The sequence below is a fragment of the Carassius carassius genome, chromosome 44 (genome assembly GCF_963082965.1).
Source record: "Carassius carassius chromosome 44, fCarCar2.1, whole genome shotgun sequence".
NCBI lineage: Eukaryota > Metazoa > Chordata > Actinopteri > Cypriniformes > Cyprinidae > Carassius > Carassius carassius.
Window position 1 is genome coordinate 9,045,645 of NC_081798.1, and position 20,309 is coordinate 9,065,953.

The following is a 20,309-nucleotide window of genomic DNA, read 5'->3' on the forward strand; positions in this document are numbered from 1 at the left end:
CAATAGTTACTACATCAGTCCTACCCTTGAAACATTTGTACTATTTCTGTTATTTTAATGAATTCACAGCATCTTCTCTATTTATAGACATTCATACACTATTATTCAGATGACCTATTCTATTTATAGTCCTTTTCATCTGCACAGTACTGTTCTCTAGCATTCTGAACCCCTTTTTCACTTGCACACTATAGTGTTCTTTCCAGTTCTGGTTAGATGTTAACTGTACTCTGCACAATGACAATAAAGATTAATTTAATCTAGTATGAAGGTCATTATCTATAAAAATGCAAAAGATGTCTCTCTCTGTCCTCCCCTCTGAACGTTAAAATCTTGAACATTATTTTTTTATTTGGTCATTCCATTTCATAACAGTGAAGCAAATTCATAAAGATCCCTCCTGCGGTGTTCTGCTATGGGCAGATACACCATTCATTGTTTGCCACAACTCCCTTCAACATTTGTGTCTCATGCTTTCTGGATGACTGAGCCCAGTGGGGGAGCAAGAGCCAAAGGGATCTGCCCTCTTTTTGCTGTTGATATTCCTACGTCCACAATATAAACATGTGTGAGAGAGATTATTATGTAAATCAGGGATTCCCGACCGGGGGTAAAGGTTCCCCGGGGATTACATCAGCAGGATTCAGAGGGTTCTTGAAAAGATTTTTGATTTTGCTTTGAAAACAGAAATTATGAATGCAAAATTTCAGACCTGTAAATTCATTTAATAATGAATTGGGATTATTGTGATTGTGTTGTATTGCCACAATCATTGTATTTATTTATTTATTTTTAAATATAACACACATTTTTAATATAATACACTACATGCTAAAACATTTTCCAACAAAACAAAATATTAATATTATTTACTTAAAATGTAATAAATTATTTAAAACACACACACACACACACACATACACATACACACACACACACACACACACACACACATCTTTAACTCTAAAAATTAACAAAATGAAAATGAAAAAATGAAAAAAAAATGAAAGATTTTTGAACTAAGCTTTATCCAGTTTTTAGATTTATGTTCTGGAAATGCAAAATGTGTGCACATTTACTTAGATAATATCTAATTTGCATATTACATTAAAAGCTTGTGACAGAAAAAAGTTTGCAATTCTTAATGTAATCAGTCAGCTAGCTTAGTATGGTGATATCTATTAGCTAAATTTTTTAAGGGGTTAGTGAGCTCCTGGATTGCATCAAAAATATCTTAATTTGTGTTCTGAAGATGAATGAAGGCCTTGCAGGTTTGGAACGACATGAGGGTGAGAAATTAATGACAGAATTTTCACTTTTGAGTGAACTTTTCCTGTAAGTAAGAAAGCTAAAAGACAAAAAAATGGCACAAGTTCTTTAAAAATCAACCTGTTTCTGGTTTGATGTTGATGAAGGACTACTTGAGCCTTATAGATGGGGGCTGTAGAGGTTCACAAGACAAATCATCTTGTACAAAAAAAATGATGTACATGAATGATCATAAAGTCTGTGAGAGCGAAACATTTAGTTCATGGAAAAGAAGCATGGAAAAAGGAGATGTAGAAAGGAAGGAGGTGTATTAATGTGTGCAGGTGAGGAAAAAACACAGACTGTGCAGAATGTTTGAGAAGGAAGGAGTGTATCACTAATGCAAGTGTGCATGCACATTTAATAATTTAATAATCAGCACATCTGGTGCACACTATAAATGGATGTTTTCAGTGGTTAAGCTCACAATGACAGCATAAAATTAAGTATTAAATAACTTGAACACTAAACGTTTATACTTGACCAGGCCCACACAATTCAGTTATATAAAACAATTATACCATAGCAATATAAAGAGATCATACCATTTCTCAAATCATGTATGTTTAATTGATCCAAATAACATTTTGTACCTCTTAACTTTATAGCAGAAGATCAGGTGAATGAGTTTGATTCAGCAAGTGCATTAAAAGGAGGGAATTTGTTTTTATTTTGTATGTGTTCTCTCATTTGATTACCTAAAGAACATATGCAAATCAGGTAATTGTGCAATCATGCTCAAAAAAAAAAAAAAGTATTTTAAAATGTAATTTATTCCTCTGATGGTTAAGCTAAATTTCCAGCAGCCATAACTCCAGTCTTCAGTGTCAAAGGATCGTTGAGAAATCATTCTAATATGCTGATTTGCTGCTTATTACAATCAAAATTCATTATTCTTATTACAATCAAAAACCATTCAAAAGAACATCTTTTATTGACAAAGGAAATCTTTTGTAACATTATAAATGTATTTAATGTTGCATATGTTTAATTTAATGCATCCTTGTTAAATAAAAGTAATAATTTCTTATATACGAAAAAAATTCAAACTCAGTTCACTGTGAGCGCAGTTGCGCTAAATGTTGGCACACTAACCACGAGGCTATCAGCACTGATGTGTGCTGAAATATGACATGTACAAGTTGTGCATATGTTCAGTGGATTTGTCCTGGTGTTGGCTGCACAGGATACATGTGTGTTGATACTCACTGGAATGAGGGGGGTCTGGAGTCTCCGATGCCTCCCGTCCTCTCCAGTGGTGGGGGCAGCTCTGTATGACTGTCAGTGCACACCGACATCCCATCTGTGTGGGAGCTCTCGGCCAATACAAGCTACAAACATATACATAAATGCATGTTTAAAAAATGTAATTGTCTATTTGCTTTTTGTGCACAATGTGCAGATTTCAATGGCTCTTCTTTATCCCTCACTCAGTTTGGATAAACAGGATGTTTTAAATGTTCTACTTATCTCGTGACAAAAGACAGCAACAAACAAAGGCGTCAAAGGCGTTAAATAAAAATGGCATCCAGCAGAATGTAATTTCCTGAATTATGCATTACACTTTAGAATCTGTCCGACTTCAAAGTCCTTTCAGACATAATTAGTTTAATGAATCAGAGAACTAAAACTGCTGATGTCCAGTATTATGCAGCTTATGATTTAGGGCATGTGCTGCATCTTTCTTATGACATATGAATGCATGACTGCCTGCCTTTTCCACTCTGATTCAGATTCAGTTATATAAGGCAGAGGTTATCGCAGCTCACCCATGACACCACTCTCCCGTTGAAACAAGGCAGTTTGGCATTATCGTCGGAGACTTCTTCTTTGACAACCCTGCAGAGACACAAAAGAAAAAGAGGCATGTATTATTAATTGGAATAGCGTTTGAATAAAACTGCTGTGTTGTTTGTGGATGTTGTATATACCACTGATCAGTCCCACCAGGATTTTTCAGGACCTTTTGTTCTGACTGAATGACAGAATTTGCCGCTTTTCCCAAAAACTGCTTTTTTCTGTTGTTTTGCAGTGAAAACCCACCAGTAACCATGCACCATGTACAACATGTACAACATGTGACACTGATTATACAGTATACTATACATTTTAAATGTTATCAATTATGAATACATTATTTCATAATTAATTATTATTAATTAACAATTATATTGTCTGTTAAAAACATATGTTTTGTTTTTAACAGAACGTTGAATACTGATATTTGAAATAATTTAAAACATGAAAAAAATTGTTTAATGTGAAACTAAAACCGCCAGTAGGTGAGAGCAAGTGAATGTTAATGAGTGAGTTCATTCAAACAGCTGATTCATTCAGAAACAAATCATTTGAGTTAATGAGTGAATCACTGAATCATTTATTCAACCGATTCGTTCAAAAAGCTAATTCATTCAATGAAAAAACACTGTCCATTACTTAGAGACACAAAACAGTGCTTTGATCTGTTTGGAACTATTTTCGTTGGCAAAATTGAGCAAAAACAAGCAATATTATGTCTAAAATTGAAGTCATTTATTGCTTTACTGAAATTGTATAAAATTATTATTTAAAGTGTTCATTTATCTGCAGAAAAATGATACTCTTTGTGTGATAGATTTAAGTTATTTAGGCTTACATTAAATTATATAAATATGAAAAGCATGATGAATGATTGCTGATGAGGTGCATGATGTCCACCGACCTGTGCTGACACATAAGCAATGATTTTTTGAAAATGTTTTTGCATGTAGTGTATTGCCTTAAAAAAAAGTGTGTTATATTTATAAATAAATGAATTTGTTGCTCAGACTGACTTTGCTAATTAAACTGTTACAATGGATTTGAATAAAAGGGCATATGGTGAGGATCTCACATGCCAGCTTGTAATGAATGTGTCAACTCAAGTATGCCAACCATATGCAGGCAGATAACAGCAAACCAGCCTAAAAAAAGAAGAGTGTCTGTCTGAGAAAAGAGTGCATATATTTAAATGAAAGGTTCAGTAAGGATGCTGGTGTCTGTTTAGATAATCTGTATTTTGCTATGGAAATTCATCTTGTCTCATGAGAAAGCAAATATATCAGAAACTACAGACACAGAAGCAAGATTTTAAAGGGGTCATAAACTGAGAAATCACATTTCCCTTATCTTTTGGCCATTGTCATTGTAATGTAAAACATCCAGTAAATATCAGAACACAGAACGTTCTCGTCAGTTCAAACACAGCCTTTATTAAAACTTGACTATTTTGTATTTTGTTATGTTATGATGTCATAATGTGTTGAAAGCCCACCTCTGCAGAAGATCAACATCTATTTCTACATCGCTGTTGCCCTGCCCATTGAAATACTAGAGAGACACAAATACAGTATTACTCAATCAACAAAACCTTAGAAATCAGATTACAAGATGTGTAGTGTGAGTTGTGACAAAAATACAGGCTTTGCATTGGCTTCCTTGTGATCCTAACACTGTATCTACATCGGACGGGAGTGTTGTTGCCTCGCATCATGAATCCATTTCAGAAGCAGAGTGAGCACATCCAGGGCCCTAGTTAGTGGGGTGAAAGGTGGTAACGATTATAGGGGCCGATGGCTTTGGGGGGGGTTCCTTGGTGATTTCAACTAACTGCCCAAGGCCAGCATGAAAGACACTCAAAACTGTTGATGGCACACTGTTACACGTCATCACAAAATCTTATCATTTGCACATGTCTTTAAGCCTTTTCAATTTAAACATTCAAAAGATTTAAAAGAATTTAAGCACAAGACATGGAAGAACACAACTGAGTACTCATGCTCCGTGTTCGGTGTGCACACAGAGGGCCGTGACTCAGGCTGTGCGAAAAACAGAATTAAATTCTCTTTCGTGGTGTCTTGCGCTTGAATGAAGAAAACACACCAACCAATTTAAACTTGCAAGCACAAATAAATGCGAAATACACAACCCAGCACCCACGTGCACACGCAGAGTGCCACGTCTCACAGTTCTTGTACAGCAAATTAAGTTTTGCCTCTTCTTTCGCTTGAACGGACAAATACATGCCTTGGCAAGTAAAAACTGTTGTTTAGGTTCTAAGTGAACGTAAACAGTTGAGAAAGAACTCGGATGTGTATCATTATGTTGGATCCATGCTTTGCCTTTTATTGTGACCGCACTTTTTTGGCTATTTTTGGCTCAATAATTTCAGTTTGCGAACTTTTGATGCATCCCTATCCGCAACACGTGTTTTAACCACAACTGCATTGTCTGTTCCAGATCTTTGATATATACTGAACATTGTTATGTTTTTAACACAAATGGCCCATGTTGTTTTCAGAGTAGATCACTGCAGCACCCATCTAATATGCTGCTTTCACATGCTATTGGAATAATCATAAATATGAGTTTTCTATTTGGAAATTGGACATGTACACCTTCTCTATGTGTATTTACAACTGGGAAACTGAGATAATTTTGATACCCGAGTCTCTGAGTTGGGCAAGCCTTAAACTTTAAATAAGGTGGAGGAGAAAAACACAGCATTTGTACTGGCAAGTTTTATTAATTTTTGTCACAACATCTACATTGCTCTCTCCTACCATTACAGTAATGTATATTCACATACATAACCATTTGATGCATATTATATGTATTAAACAGCAAAAATAGCATTTAAACTTCCTACTTCCCACTTATGAAGTTGTAATTTCGAGTTTGATGTATTCAATTGATTTGTTGTCGGAAAGAAGTTTCTTGGGGCAATAAATACAATTCAGACAGATTCAGTAAATAATCATTCATAGCATAACTATGGTACAATACACAAGTAAACTAAAAGAATTCCATTATTGTGGGAACTCTGTACAAAGATAAGTACAATGTTTCAGGACTACACATGAACATCTATTTTACCTATGCAGGAGATTACTTGCAAGACTAAACACCAGTTAACAAAAAACTTAATTGCACTTTATTAAATATTTAGCTATATTAGTTACATTTATTAAAAGTTTGAAATAACTGCATCATTATCCATTAGATAAAACAGAACGCTTTATTATCTGTTTTTAATAGCAAGCATTATAATAGACTAATTCAAATTTAGCATTTTTCCAGTCTGTCTTTATTTTTAAGTCTGAAAACATAGAAATTCCAGTCTCTCCTCACAAGGTCTTGGCTCCCACTTTCCATTTGCTACAGACTGGGCTCCACAGTGAAGAGCGACTGGACACTGGTTTGCACCAGTCACCCAGTTCACATACTGTATTTTATCCCCAGACACCCAGATCCAACTACCCACCAAAGTTCAGCCCAATTCACACATAATTACTCTGGATGTCTTTAACTTTATTCTCAGCCACTTGCTGCTCCATAGCTGTTGACAGACTGGCCAAGTCCACATATCGGTCTCTACAGTGTTTTAAGGCCTCCATCCATGTCTTGGGTTCTGACACCAGCATCATAGAGCGCACTGTGGCCATACAAAAGAAGGGGAGTGCATCATTACATGACTCATCAAACATTTCCCCATCCTTTAAAGCTCCACACGCTTGTCTGTTTGGTGAAATGGTTCTGTTCGTGAAATCTACATTATCAGGTTGCATGCTATTCCAATACTGAATCTTTAATAGGCTATTAAACCAAAACCAAGGGTTATTATACAACCCCATCCAAAAGTAAAGATTATCCACAAACGTGTGTATTCCATGGATATAAACCACTAACACAGTCAATTCTGCTTCCGTTTTCACTAGGGATGGGCGTTTTCCACAAATATCACATTCGAATATTTGAGCTCACAAAATACGAATATTCGTTTATTTAAATTAAGTTTAATGAGTCAGACGTTATTTTTCAGCAACATTTGTTTTCGTCATTTTGAACAAGCTTACAATAAGCTTGAACATTACACATCGTGTTTTGTAGCTGAAAACATTTAACAATGCGTGCAAACAAACAAAAGTAGGCTACAGATTAAAAGCAAAAAAAAAAAAAAAGTGAACAAAGAAAAAACGTAAAGCAGCCTGCAGCAATTAGGCTATTGTACAGAATGTAGCTTACACTTAACTTTTAAACTGTCAGCAAATCTTTTTTTCTTTTTTTCTATTGTTTCAAATGTTCTTGTTAAGAAATACGGGCATGTAAACATGATCGGGGGAAAGTCGGCTTCTTAGTATGTTAACAGTAAGGCCGGCCACGGAGAAAACGCGCTCTGACGGCACAGACGTTGGCAGGACTCACAAATAACGGTGTGCTAAGCGAATACGTTTTGTGAAGCGCTTCGTGTTTTGGTTTCACCACTGAATGGGATCCTCATCTGGTGGAATACATGGCTCCAGCCATAGGCGCCGATACCGTGGGTGCTCCGGGGCTCGAGCACCCACGGAAAATACCGAGCACCCACGGAAAATGAGCACCCACGTGTGCCAGTGCCAGACTGCCAGTAGGCTACATTTATTTAAAATTAAACATTGCAGTTGGCGCTATGAAGCGTCTGCCACACTGTGATTGGTTATGTTGTTGTCAGTGACAGTGACATAACCAGTCGCATGCATGTTCCATATCCTATCCACCAATCACAGCGTTTCTGAAAACGTCCCATCCCCCACTATACAGTATCGTGCGAGTATGTAATCATTTACTGCTTTCCGTAATCACTAATCATTAATCAGACTAAGAGTTATTCGTTCGCTATGAGACCTTGAGTAACAGCTGGTAGTACAGAGGGAAGAGAACGCAGGTCAGTATATCGCGATATACACTGTACATATTGTATAGACACACTAGGTAAGAAGTGAGCGCCACACATTGTATTTCTGTTTTTGTTAGACAGTTTAGTTAAGGTGCCGGATGCACTGAAGATTTCGGTTTATTTTCTACATTTTGCTTTGGTTAGATTAGGTTTAGATTAAGGATTGTTTTCTTATATTTTGTTCTTTCCTTTGGCGCCGCTTTCATTCTTTTCCCATTTTATTGTTTGTTTGTTTACATTTTCACCTTGTACATAGCGCACATTATTATTGTTATTTTACTGGATCTAGTGGCTTTGGCTTTTTGTGAATAAACGTCCAGTATTTTTTCTCTTTCAAAGTTTTGTCTGTCATGTTCTTCCACCTCATTTCATACCCAGCAGTACGTTAATATGTAAATGTTACGGTACATTCCCTAGACTCCTTAAAGTTCGTAACAGGGTTTAAATGGGAACATTTTTCTGCTCAAGTATAGGCCTATATACGGTTTAAAAGAGGAAAAACTAATGGACACAAAAGTAGCCTACTTTTGGACAGAATACGAGTTCTTTGTTAAATACATAAAATAAAAAAATATTTTTTAGCCTATATGAATAATGGATTTGAAACCTCAAAGAAAAGCCATGCCACTATCAAAAGAAACCTCGAAACATAAATGAGGTAGACATTCCCAGAAACTCATTATTTTAGTCACAACAATCGGTTAATGGAAACGCTGTCCTTTCGCAATAGTTTTTTAATCAATATTTACAAAACATTAATTTCCCAAGAAGCTGAACGCATTAGCGGTTACGTGTCAGTTAAACTTTTCATCTCCAATCCTGTTTGTATTTTTGAGAAGTGACGCTGTTGTGTTTGTTTGTATCGGCCGCTGTCCATTAGCCTAAGGTTCTGAAATGCAATATTTTTTGAATAGCCTAGTCTATTTTTTAATTTTTTAAATGGCGTGCGCCCTTGAGCACCCACGGAGAAAAACATAAATCGGCGCCTATGGCTCCAGCAAGAACTGTTCCCACTCATCTCGGCTGAACTCTCTGTAATCATCGCTGGAGAACTGGCTCAGCCTTTTCCAACGAGTGGGCATTGCATCCTCTTCATCGTTGGTGATGGCGGCTGCATCCGCACCACTCGCATCAAGGAAAATGTTCTGATAATGTTCAAAAAAGTTTTTTTTTTTCTTACTTCTCTCATGTTTTCATCGAGAAACCTGAGATGTTTGTGCCGAGGGTCTAGGGCAGACGCGAGAAGAGGAGTTTTCACTGCATTCTCCAAGTTAGCGGTGTTTATTCGTTGCTTGAGAGATGCTGCAACAATGTTCTTGGATCACTTTCTGTGATTCTCCACGGCATATGTGAAGTACTGTAGAAGACCGCAGTTCTTTTAGGGGGCGTTCACATATCGCGTCTTTTGCATGCTCAAGTTCGTTATTTCCAATGTAGGCACGTGGTATGCGCGCTCATAATGGAAGCGCGACGCGGTCCCGTTTTTTCCAGGCGCGTCCGCACAGCATCGAGTTAAAAACATCTCAACTTTCAGAATGCTGCAAGCGCACCGCAGGTCATGTGACAAGAATTAAACATTCAGCTTCATCCTTTCCTGTAACAACGTTGAAAGCTCAGCCAAGATGAAGGAACAGCTGATTATATCTGTATATGGATTGCCATTTTGAAATAAATTTAGTAGCAGAGCTACTGAAAGCGATTTTTTTTTGTGCTGCAAATACATTTATCCTTTGCTGAAATTTCCGCGTCTTCATGGAGAGAACACGTCGCCTCAGGAGCGCTTCTGCCGGAGCGCTTTGGAAAGAAGGAGAAAGCGGCGCGCATAGCCTTTTCCACGTGTTATTAGGCGCGATATGTGAATGGCCCCTTAATCATTCATTAATTATTTTTTGCTTGCATACACCTTCAAATATGCCGTGGAGAATCACAGAAAGTGACCAAATTAGGTTTTATTGTGAACTTTTTTTTTCTTTTTTTTTGCGAAATTCGAATATCATTTTTATTTATCGAATAATTAGAGCAGAACGAATATTCGAATGTTCGACTATCCGTGCACATCCCTAGTTTTCACCATCACTAGGTTCATGTTCAACAGCTTGCAGTGAGACTGAGCTTCTTTCCAGGCTTTATTTTCATTGACCATGGAGAATTCCAGAATTTTGTTCACATTTCTGAAGCAGATAAATGGGTGTTCCTCATAGCAAACACAGTCATGCTAGAATCCTCTCCAAGCAATCACTGCACAAAACAAACAAATATAACAATTCTATGTACCGTATTTTTCGGACTATAAGTCGCACCTGAGTATAAGTTGCATCAGTCCAAAAATACGTCATGATAAGGAAGTCGCATATAAGTCGCATTTATTTAGAACCAAGAACCAAGAGAAAACATTACCGTCTACAGCCGCGAGAGGGCGCTCTATGCTGCACAGTTGTATACTACAAGGAGCACTGAGAGGCATAGAGCGCCCTCTTGTGGCTGTAGACGGTAATATTTTCTCTTTTATTTCATTTCTCTCTGTTCATGTCAAATTAATTTTGATAAATAAGTTGCACCTGACTATAAGTCGCAGGACCAGCCAAACTATGAAAAAAAGTAAAATACGGTATTCTTTCATCAAATTAAAGTCAATTAAAGATTATTTAAATTAAATATATAATATATAAAATAAGGGTTTTTGGCCTGTTCCTCACTATGATTTTTCTTTTCCAGCAAGACTTTTAATTTTCAAATTTAAGGAAAATTATATAAAATTCACATTTGCTTATTGTTCTTTTGTGACCTTGACTATTAGCCGAGCGGCAACCTCCCGCTCTCTCTCGTGAAGCCCATACGGAAGTGACTAAAACTGCAATTCATCGACCGGCCGCTTGAGGCTGGCTGCGAAAGGGAGTCAATCCCATAGACTCCCCATGTTAAAATGCCCAACTTTACAGCAGAAAAAAACGTTTACAGCCTGGGTACAAAAAAATTATTTTGGTCTATATAGCTAATTTTACCCTTCATGACAACTGTGAGGGGGGGGGTGAATTTTTTTATAACTCGCCCGTTTAAATTATATTAAACCTTAAAGTTCTGCATAATTAAGGACGTGGCCACTAGAGTGACAGGTGGATTGCTGCTGCTGCCGTTTCAGCAACCAGCTCCCGCCTTTTTGCCTATTTTTGATTACCCCAGAGTGACGCGCGGTGACGTGCTGCCAAGATGGCGACGGCCCGCTCCGCACACTTTTGGTTTCAAAAACTCTTCTCTCTTCTATTCTCCTTGGTGTATTATTGAGATAATGCCCATATCATCCAGTGTGGTTGGCATATGATCATCAGTTACATTTTTACTCAGTATTGTTACTATCGCTACTGTTATTTTTAATGAATATTATCAGTCTCAATAAAACTATGATAAATTATGCCTTCCAGAGCTTTGCAGATTTATAAAATGTAGGTAAAATAAATGTATTGCACCAGATAAATAGCCATGTTTATTGACTCAAAAATTGGTTTCAACTACTGAAAATGGGTATTATTCAACAATTTGCACATGAAGCCAAACTGAGATCACCATATCTCTGGGATTTAACCATATAGAAGAAGCCACCAAAATAAAAGTAATTTAAGAACCAGAATCTAAAAGGACACTGAGATATCTTTAATAATACAGGCATATAAATTTGAAAAAAGTGACAAAAGCTTTTCCCTATTTTTTAAATGTCCCCATAGGAAAATAAATACAACAAGGATTGAAAGGTAAACAGGTTTTACTAACAGACCTATATACCTCTGAGTGAAAATCTTATTTTCACTCCACCCTATAAAATACTGGATTACTCAGCAAATATTCATGGCATTTAGAGTTTTGGCTTTCTTCTTCAGTTATCTATTTCTTTCAATCTATGGTCGAGTGGACATGGAATTACAAAGTTAGAAGTTTATTCTAGGATGCATAAAGTTTGATTTATTTCCCCAGAATTCCATGTTGCAAAACTGTATGCAACCTAGCTGAAGATCTTTGCCTGAACCCGACGGAACTTGATGGGACCCAACGGGTTCGGGCTTAATTTATATCATCTTATGCGGGCTCGGGCCAGGCTCGTGATTGGGCTCCGGTTTGCGAGGTAAACGAGCAGTCATGTGACGTGTTTCGATTAGCGCGAGAAAGATGCAAAAATGGATGCTGAGTAGGTGTAACGGAGGCTTGCCTCTGGCGATTACGTTTTGGTTGCACCAGCAACTAAAGCAAAGTCAGAAGTGTGGAAAAGTTTTGACCATGTTTATAATGAGAATAATGAGTGAATAATGACGCACAATCAGTGAGCGCAGGAACGCGCTGAAGACATCTACAGTGGATTCAATCATTTTCCTCCACAAAAACATGTAGGCTTAGTCTAATCTCTGTGAGTAAAGGTTTTTCAAATGATAACTAAATATTCATTGAGTCTTAAATGCAAAATGTGGACAGAGTATTTACGCTAATGTTGGCCTGTCGGGCTGGGGTCTTGTCGGGCCTAACTTTTGTGACCCAATTACAGCTCTACAGCCTACTACTAAAAGCTAACACTTAACAGAGGTTACACATCTGAAAAGGTACCGCATAAAAGGAATTAGTCATTTCTGAAAATTTACCAACTCGTGTATGTGTATTTGACGGTGTGTTTATCTGAGGAAAAACAGCATGCATTTAAATGAAAATGATCAGTTCAGTGTGTAGGTGTCTGTACAGCTAATCTTTACTTTGCTATGGAAATTCACCTAGTCTCACAAGAAACCAAAGCCTTGTGATAAATAATAATTCTGTCTGTTCTGAAATCTGTCAGACATCTGTCAGAAAATACAGAGACAGAGGAATTTAATGTTTAGAAGCTTATGTTTAAATTTCATTTTTATGACATCAGTCTCTCTTCACTCCAATCAATCACCATGCAGACAAGCTGGAGTTTGTGACAGGTTCGTTGTTCACCCATCTCCAGTTATCTTTCAAAAGAGCTTTAGATAAATCAGTGCAGGCCAAGCTGTAATTTAGCACAGCATGGATATGGGTGTTATCTGCTTCACTATGTATAGTCACTAGATCAGTGTGATCCATTTCACACTTTTGTTTTGCCTCTTGCCAAGTTTTCTTTTATTTTATTATGACCCAATTTCCAGAAACTTTCATACACACAAAGAATAGTTCATTGTCACATGTTGTGGTATACCAATGTCCTGGCAGATGTATTAAAGCATATTCCCCATACAAGTTGAAATAACTGGTTTTGGTCTCATCCACCCACTTCCATGATGAAAATACGCTAATAAGTGCGGCCCAAGAGAGCTGGTTGGCAGAACTGCTGAGATTCTTCGCATCATTCTCATCTAAGGATACATAGCCCAAACATCTCTGTTACAAAAACTGATATAATGTAAAACTAGTCTTGAGATTCATTTGCATGGCATCATACTGAGTGCTTGAATAAAAAGTTTGCATATTAGAATGATTTCACTGAAGGATCAAGTGGCACTGAAGAGTGAAATAATGGCTGCTAAAAATGTAGCTTTGTATCACAGGAATACATTAAATTTTTAAATATATTAAAAAAGAAAGTTGTTATTTTAAATTGTAACAATATATTACTGTTTTACTGTATTTCTGATCAAATATATACAGCCTTGGTGAGCCTAAGAGACTTCTTTCAAAAACATATATTTTCAACCCCAAACAATTGTATGGCAGTTAATTATGTTTTTCATTACTGTGAGAACCCTGAAAAGAGTACAGAAACATGAACTATGTTTAAGGAGGACTATACAAACAAAAACTACATTTTTAGACCAACACCATCAGCTATGAAAGTCTGGACCCATTATCCATTAACAATTCATGAATAGTTTACTTTCTGTTTTCATTAGCAACTGTTAGGCTGATGATACACAGGGAAACTTTTTGAGCAGGTTTACCCAGGCAACTTTTTATTGAGCAATGTTTGTTGGGCACTTTCCCACTGAGAATGGGTAACAAATTTTTATCAGGATACTTTAGATCGGTTGTGGGCCCTGTGTCTCACTTGGTTGCCCATTCATGGCAACATTAACCAAAGTTGCCCAGCAACATTGCTCAGAAAGTTGTCCCTTGCATCATCAACCTTAGTAGTGATCAAAACCTCTACAGCTCCAGCAGAGTCCACAGCTAAATAATTAGCACACATTTCAGTCAAGCATTCTTCCACCTTGATAGCGTTAAAGCCCTCTTTGAAATGCAATTTCATAAAATTTTACTGCTAAACTTCAGCAGATTTTCATCTCTATATACCCCTTTCAAGTCACTTCTGGAAACAGTGAAATTCCAGTCTCCCATTTGTCAGGGCTCCACAGTGAAGAGCGACTGGACACTGGTTTGCACCAGTCACCCAGTTCACATACTGTATATTATCCCCAGACACCCAGATCCAACTAACCACCAGAAAGTTCAGCCCAATCCACACATAATTACTATGGATGTCTTTAACTTTGTTCTCAGCCACCTGCTGCTCCATAGCTGTTGACAGACTGGCCAAGTCCACATATCGGTCTCTACAGTGTTTTAAGGCCTCCATCCATGATTTGGGTTCAGACACCAGGATCATAGAGGGCACTGTGGCCATACAAAAGAAGGAGAGTGCATCATTACATAACTCATCAAACATTTCCCCATCCTTTAAAGCTCCACACGCTTGTCTGACTGGACAACAATCTTTCGGATGAGATGTTAAACCAATGTCTTGAGTCTCTGTGGTCATTAAAAATTCCATGGCACTTCTCGTAAAAAGTTGGGGTGTAACCCAGGTGTCCTGGCCAAAATGCCCCCCGTTTTTGTCAATCATGGCCTCCTAATAATCCCCATCCACTTGATTACCTGAATCTAATATGTGGTGAGCGCACTGGCGCCATTGTCCTGTGGTTGCTGTCACATCACCAAGTGGATACTGCACACTGGTGGTGGTTAAGGAGAGACCCTCACATGATTGTAAAGCACTTTTCACAATACACAATAAAACACTATATAAATGTATTATTCATTCATTCATTTTGAAATCTAGATTATCAGGTCGCATTCCAATCTTGGATCTTTATTACATTATCAAACCAAGTCCAAGGGTTATTATACAACCTCATCCAAAAGTAAAGATTATCCACAAAAGAGCTGTTTTCACCATCACTATGTTCATTTTCAACAGCTTGCAGTGAGACTGAGCTTCTTTACAGATTTTATTTTCATTGACCATGGAGAATTCAAGGATGTTGAACTTTTCTGAAGCAGATAAATGGATGTTCCTCAAAACAAACACGGTCATGCCAGAATCCTCTACAATCAATAACTGCACAAAATAAATTATTATAGCACAGATATAGTAGCTGTCCACAGAATTACGTATAATTGCAAGACCAGCATGATGCGTTTCACACTGTTGTTTTGACTTTTGTCAAGTTTTGTTTTCTTTGCAAAGACCCAGTCTCCAGAAACATTACACACAAAAAACTGTTTATTGACTCATGTCTGGGCATACCAATATCCAAGCTTGCTCATTGAGGCACAGTCTCCATACCAGTTGAAATAAGTGGGCATGGTCACATCCATCCAGTAGCAAGTTGTAAATAAGCTATAAAGTCCCACCCAAGAGAGCTAGTTGGCAGAAGTGATTCTCCACATCTTTCTTATCTTAGGTAGTCCAGAATTACTCAGGCAATAGTGTCTTGCTGAATACCATGACATTTTCTCGTCCACATGGATGATTTGCTTCATTAATCCTGGTAAGGGTCCATTGGCAGAGGTATGGAGTACCAGCAGCAGGAACCTAAGAAGCCCAAACATCTCCATGATGAGACAGATGGCAACTCTTACAAAAACTGATAAACTAGTCTTAAAGGGTTACTCCACCCCAAAATGAAAATTGTGTCATTAATCACTTACCCCCATGTTGTTCCAAACCCGTAAAAGCTTTGTTCGTGTTTGGAACACAATTTAAGATATTTTTTTTGTTGAAAACCTGGAGGCCAGTGACTGTCCCATTAACTGCCAAGTAAAGAAAGGTCCAGTAAATGACATCGTCAGAATAGTCCATCTGCCATCAGTGGTTCAACCGTTTGTCAGCCGTGCCACAAGGATGCGCTGTTTTCGTTAAAATCAAAGCGTAAATACACACAGAAAACGTATTCTTGTGGCACGGCTGGCACAGAAGAGCGTATACTAGGGCTGTGCAAAAAATCGAATGCGATTTTCATGCACATCTCATCAGTAAAGACCGAGCGCCAACCTCCCGCTCTCTCTCGTGAGGCCAATAAGGAAGTGACTTAAACTGCAATTCATCGACTGGCCGCTTGAGGCTGGCTGCAAAAGGGAGTCAGTCCCATAGACTCCCCATGTTAAAATGCCCAACTTTACAGCAGGAAAAAACCTGTTTACAGCCTGGTTCAAAAAATGATTTTGGTCTAAATAGCTAATTTTGCCCTTCATGACAACTGTGAGGGGGTGAATTTTTTTATAACTCATCCATTTAAATTATATTAAGACTTAAAGTTCTGCATAATTAAGGGTGTAGCCACTTGAGTGACAGGCGGATTGCCGCTGCTGACACTGCCATCGTGCTAGGTGGGTGTGGCTTCAGCAACTAGCTCCCGCCTTTTTGCCCATTTTTGATTGTCCGGGAGAGTCACGTGGTGACGCGCTGCCAAGATGGCGACGGCCCGCTCTACACACTTTAGGCTTCAGAAACTCTCTTCAGGAGTCTACGGGTGACGTCACGGACACTACGTCCATGTTTTTATACAGTCTATGGTAAAGACGCTCCTGTAATTAGAAGTATATCTCCAGCACGTGAGTTTGGATCAGGGTTGTCAGGTTTTCAAAACAAATCCTGCCCAGTTGCTTCTCAAAACTAGTCCAAAACTAGTCCAATCGCGCTTCCAGGAGATTCCCTGATAAAAATTGCTTCCCGGGGTTACAATATACGTTTTTTAGCAGGGTTGCCTTGGTAAAATTCGCATTTTAAGTGCTAAATATCACGTTATTTGTATTGGGGTCGCTTCGACCCGCGGACATGAAAAACAACCACAGACTTGGCAACACTGGTTGGCATTTACTACACCGAGCCGTAATTCACTGACAATCTACACAAAATCGATGTTAAAATCGCAGGCGATTCTTTGTCGATTTTGAAAACGATTTTGTGTTAGTTGTCGGTAGACTACAGCTCTGTGTAGTAACTGCCGCTCCACCTGAACCAGTGTTGCCAAGTCTGCGATTGTTTTTCATGTCCGCGGTTTGAAGCAACCCCAATACAAATAACGTGATATTTAGCCCCTAAAATGCAAATTTTACCAAGGCAACCCTTCCAAAAAATTTATATTTTAACCCCGTGAAGCAATTTTTATCGGGGAACCTCCTTGGAAGCGCGATTGGACTAGTTTTAAGAAGCAACTGGTTAGGATTTGTTGTGAAATCCTGGCAACCCTTATCTGAACGCACGTGCTGGAGATATACTTCTAATCACAGGAGCATCTTTACTGATGAGATGTGCATGAAAATCGCATTCGATTTTTTGCACAGCCCTAGCGTATACTGCCAGCTCATATTCTCCAAAATGGCGCTACGGTGATGCAGAGACACAGAGGAGACGAATAAAGTAGTTATTTTTGTTTTTTGACCAACTGATGGCAGATGGACTATTCTGATTATGCTTTTTATACTTTTCTGGACCTTGAAAGTGTAATTTACTTGGCAGTCTATGGGACAGTCATACGCCTCCTGGTTTTCATCTAAAATATCTTAAATCTTGTTCCAAAGCTTTTACGGGTTTGGAACGAAATGGGGGTAAGTGATTAATGACAATATTTTCATTTTGGGGTGGAGTATCCTTTTAAGATTTATTTGCATGATGTCATAGTGAGCATTTGAATAGAAAACGTTGAGCTATAAAGATATAACAACTTTTTCACAATGAAAATCATATTTAAATGAGGGAAACATTCAGTGTTATAGTTACCAAATTGGCATTCTGCACTATGAAGACAGGATACAGTGTCACTGTGACTATGATTTGTCCTGACCAATCTTTGTGTAAAAATACAGAGTGGAGAAGGAAAATTTTGGCTTCAAATCTCAGGTGAAAATTGTCATTTTGACTACAAAATAGTGGATTACTAGTGGATTAATCCACGCCATGCAACATTTGTCTTTTTTCTTAATTTATGTATTTCTTCCAAATGATAAGCTGGGATCTTCCGTTTGAGTTGACACAGAGGTTGTATTTCTCCAGAACGCGATGTGTCAACGTGATTTAGTTGGCAGCACCCTCACATAAACTAACACTCAACAAAAACATATAAACCACAAAGATAAAAAATAAAATAAAAGGTTCTGCATAACAGGAATAATTGACCTGTGACCCCTTACTAACTCAAGTACCTGACAGAAGGAAGAGTATTTACCTGAGAAAAGAAATCATGCATTTGAATAAATGCAAATGTACATGTATTTAAATGAAAAGGTTCAGTGCTAATCTAATCTGTACTTTGCAATGGAAATTCTTATCATTTCATGAGAAAACTAAGTTTTGTGATAAACATTTAGAGCATGTGAAGTTTGTAGGACAAAACAAAGTAAATGTAATGTCAAAGTAACAGCAGGAAACTAAGAAGCTTAAACTTAAATTAGACAGATGACAAATGCCACGTTAAACAGTCTTGAAATTAATCTGAATGACACCATAGTGAGTGTTTAAAGGGAAAGTGTAATCTACGTTAATAAAAACAAATGTGGGAGTCAATCAAAAACATTAAAAGGATAGCTAACACAAAATTTACATTCAGAATTCACAAGAAGTAGTGAGTAGTATTTACAGGCTCAGTGAGCAAAATGTATCTATAAAATGATTTTCATTTAAAATTAGATGTATAAGATGTTTTAGAAAAGGATAATAGATTATTTCTATGAAATGCAATCAAATGCAACAGATTTATGGAATTCACTTAAAAAAAACACAACTTCAGATCTGAGATATTTGTACAGTAAACCACTGCCATAATAATACAAGATTTATATTTTGCCAATTTGTAATAAAAGCAATCATTATGGCAAAAAGAAAACAATAATTAACCCAGCATTTGATGCCAGCTGCAAATAAAGACATAATGAGTAATAATCAACCACTTACAAGACAGTTTGTAAACTAATGGCCTTAGAAAGGATCTAATTGTACTTTCTGGTATGAACAGCCTGAGGCAACGGTCTTTGCAAAGAATCCTTATCAGGATCGAAGTATAATGGTCTGAAGTGGCTTAAATCAAAGAAAATCTGACTGGAACGGCAGAATCATATACAAAATCACTGTTTTGTGACTATCCTGATATATGACAATATGATCTCAAATTTGCATAACAGACATAAAAGCAACAGATTTACTTACTGCTTTGCAAATTAGAATATTCTGATATATTATCTCTGTGTGTACATATATCCTATGCTGCAGCTGTACATTAAAAACAATCATCTGTTTCAATATACTAACATCACAAGATGGGTACACTAAAAACTGATAGACATATACTCAGGTAGACTGTGAAATGTAAAAAATGCTCAATTTGTAATAAGGGGCCCAAAGTGTGACAGGAAAATATGCCCCACACTATTACACCAGCACCAGCAGCCTGGACTGTTGATGCATGGCAGGACAGATCCATGCTTCCATGTTGTTTCTGCCCAATTCTGACCCTACCATCCAAATGCTGCAGCAGAAATCGGTCTCATCAGAGCAGGCAACCTTTTTTCAATTTTCTATTGTCCAAGTCTGCTGTGGCAGAGCAAATTGTTGTCTCAGTTTCCTGTTTTTAACTGACAGCAGTGGCACCCGGTGTGGTCTTCTTCTTCTGTACCCCATCTTCAAGGAGATTCAATGTTCAGAGATGCTCTTCTGCATAGCTAGGTTGTAACGTATGGTTATTTGAGTTACTCTCGCCTTTCTATCTTCTGGAACGTTTCTGATCATTCTCCTCTAAAATCAACAAAGCATTTACAGAAACCAACAGAAATGCTGCTTACTGTACATTTTCCCTTTTTCGGATCATTCTCTGTAAATGGTTGTGTGAGAAAATCCCAGTAGATCAGCCTGTCTTGCTCGATGTTTAAAGTCCCCTGACCATCTCTACTGGCAAGTGATTATTAGAGTATAATGACAATCACATCAGACTGCTCAGACAAGATTAGAGTGGACTTATTCATGCCACCAATTTAAAATTCAACCAAATTATCTCATAACAAA

The 20,309-nt window shown here is 37.6% G+C and overlaps 1 protein-coding gene across 2 annotated transcripts in view; it reads right to left on the reverse strand.

Annotated features, from left to right (window-relative positions):
* The window catches only part of LOC132126646 (segment polarity protein dishevelled homolog DVL-1-like), a 35,245-nt gene that overhangs the window by 13,936 nt on the left and 1,000 nt on the right, over window positions 1-20,309 (reverse strand). For both annotated transcript variants that reach the window (XM_059538050.1, XM_059538051.1), the window contains exons 2-3: window positions 3,078-3,147; window positions 2,518-2,639 (exon numbers count right to left, since the gene is read on the reverse strand). In XM_059538050.1, the coding sequence (XP_059394033.1) occupies window positions 2,518-2,639; window positions 3,078-3,147 (192 nt within the window). The remainder of the gene's footprint in view (window positions 1-2,517; window positions 2,640-3,077; window positions 3,148-20,309) is intronic.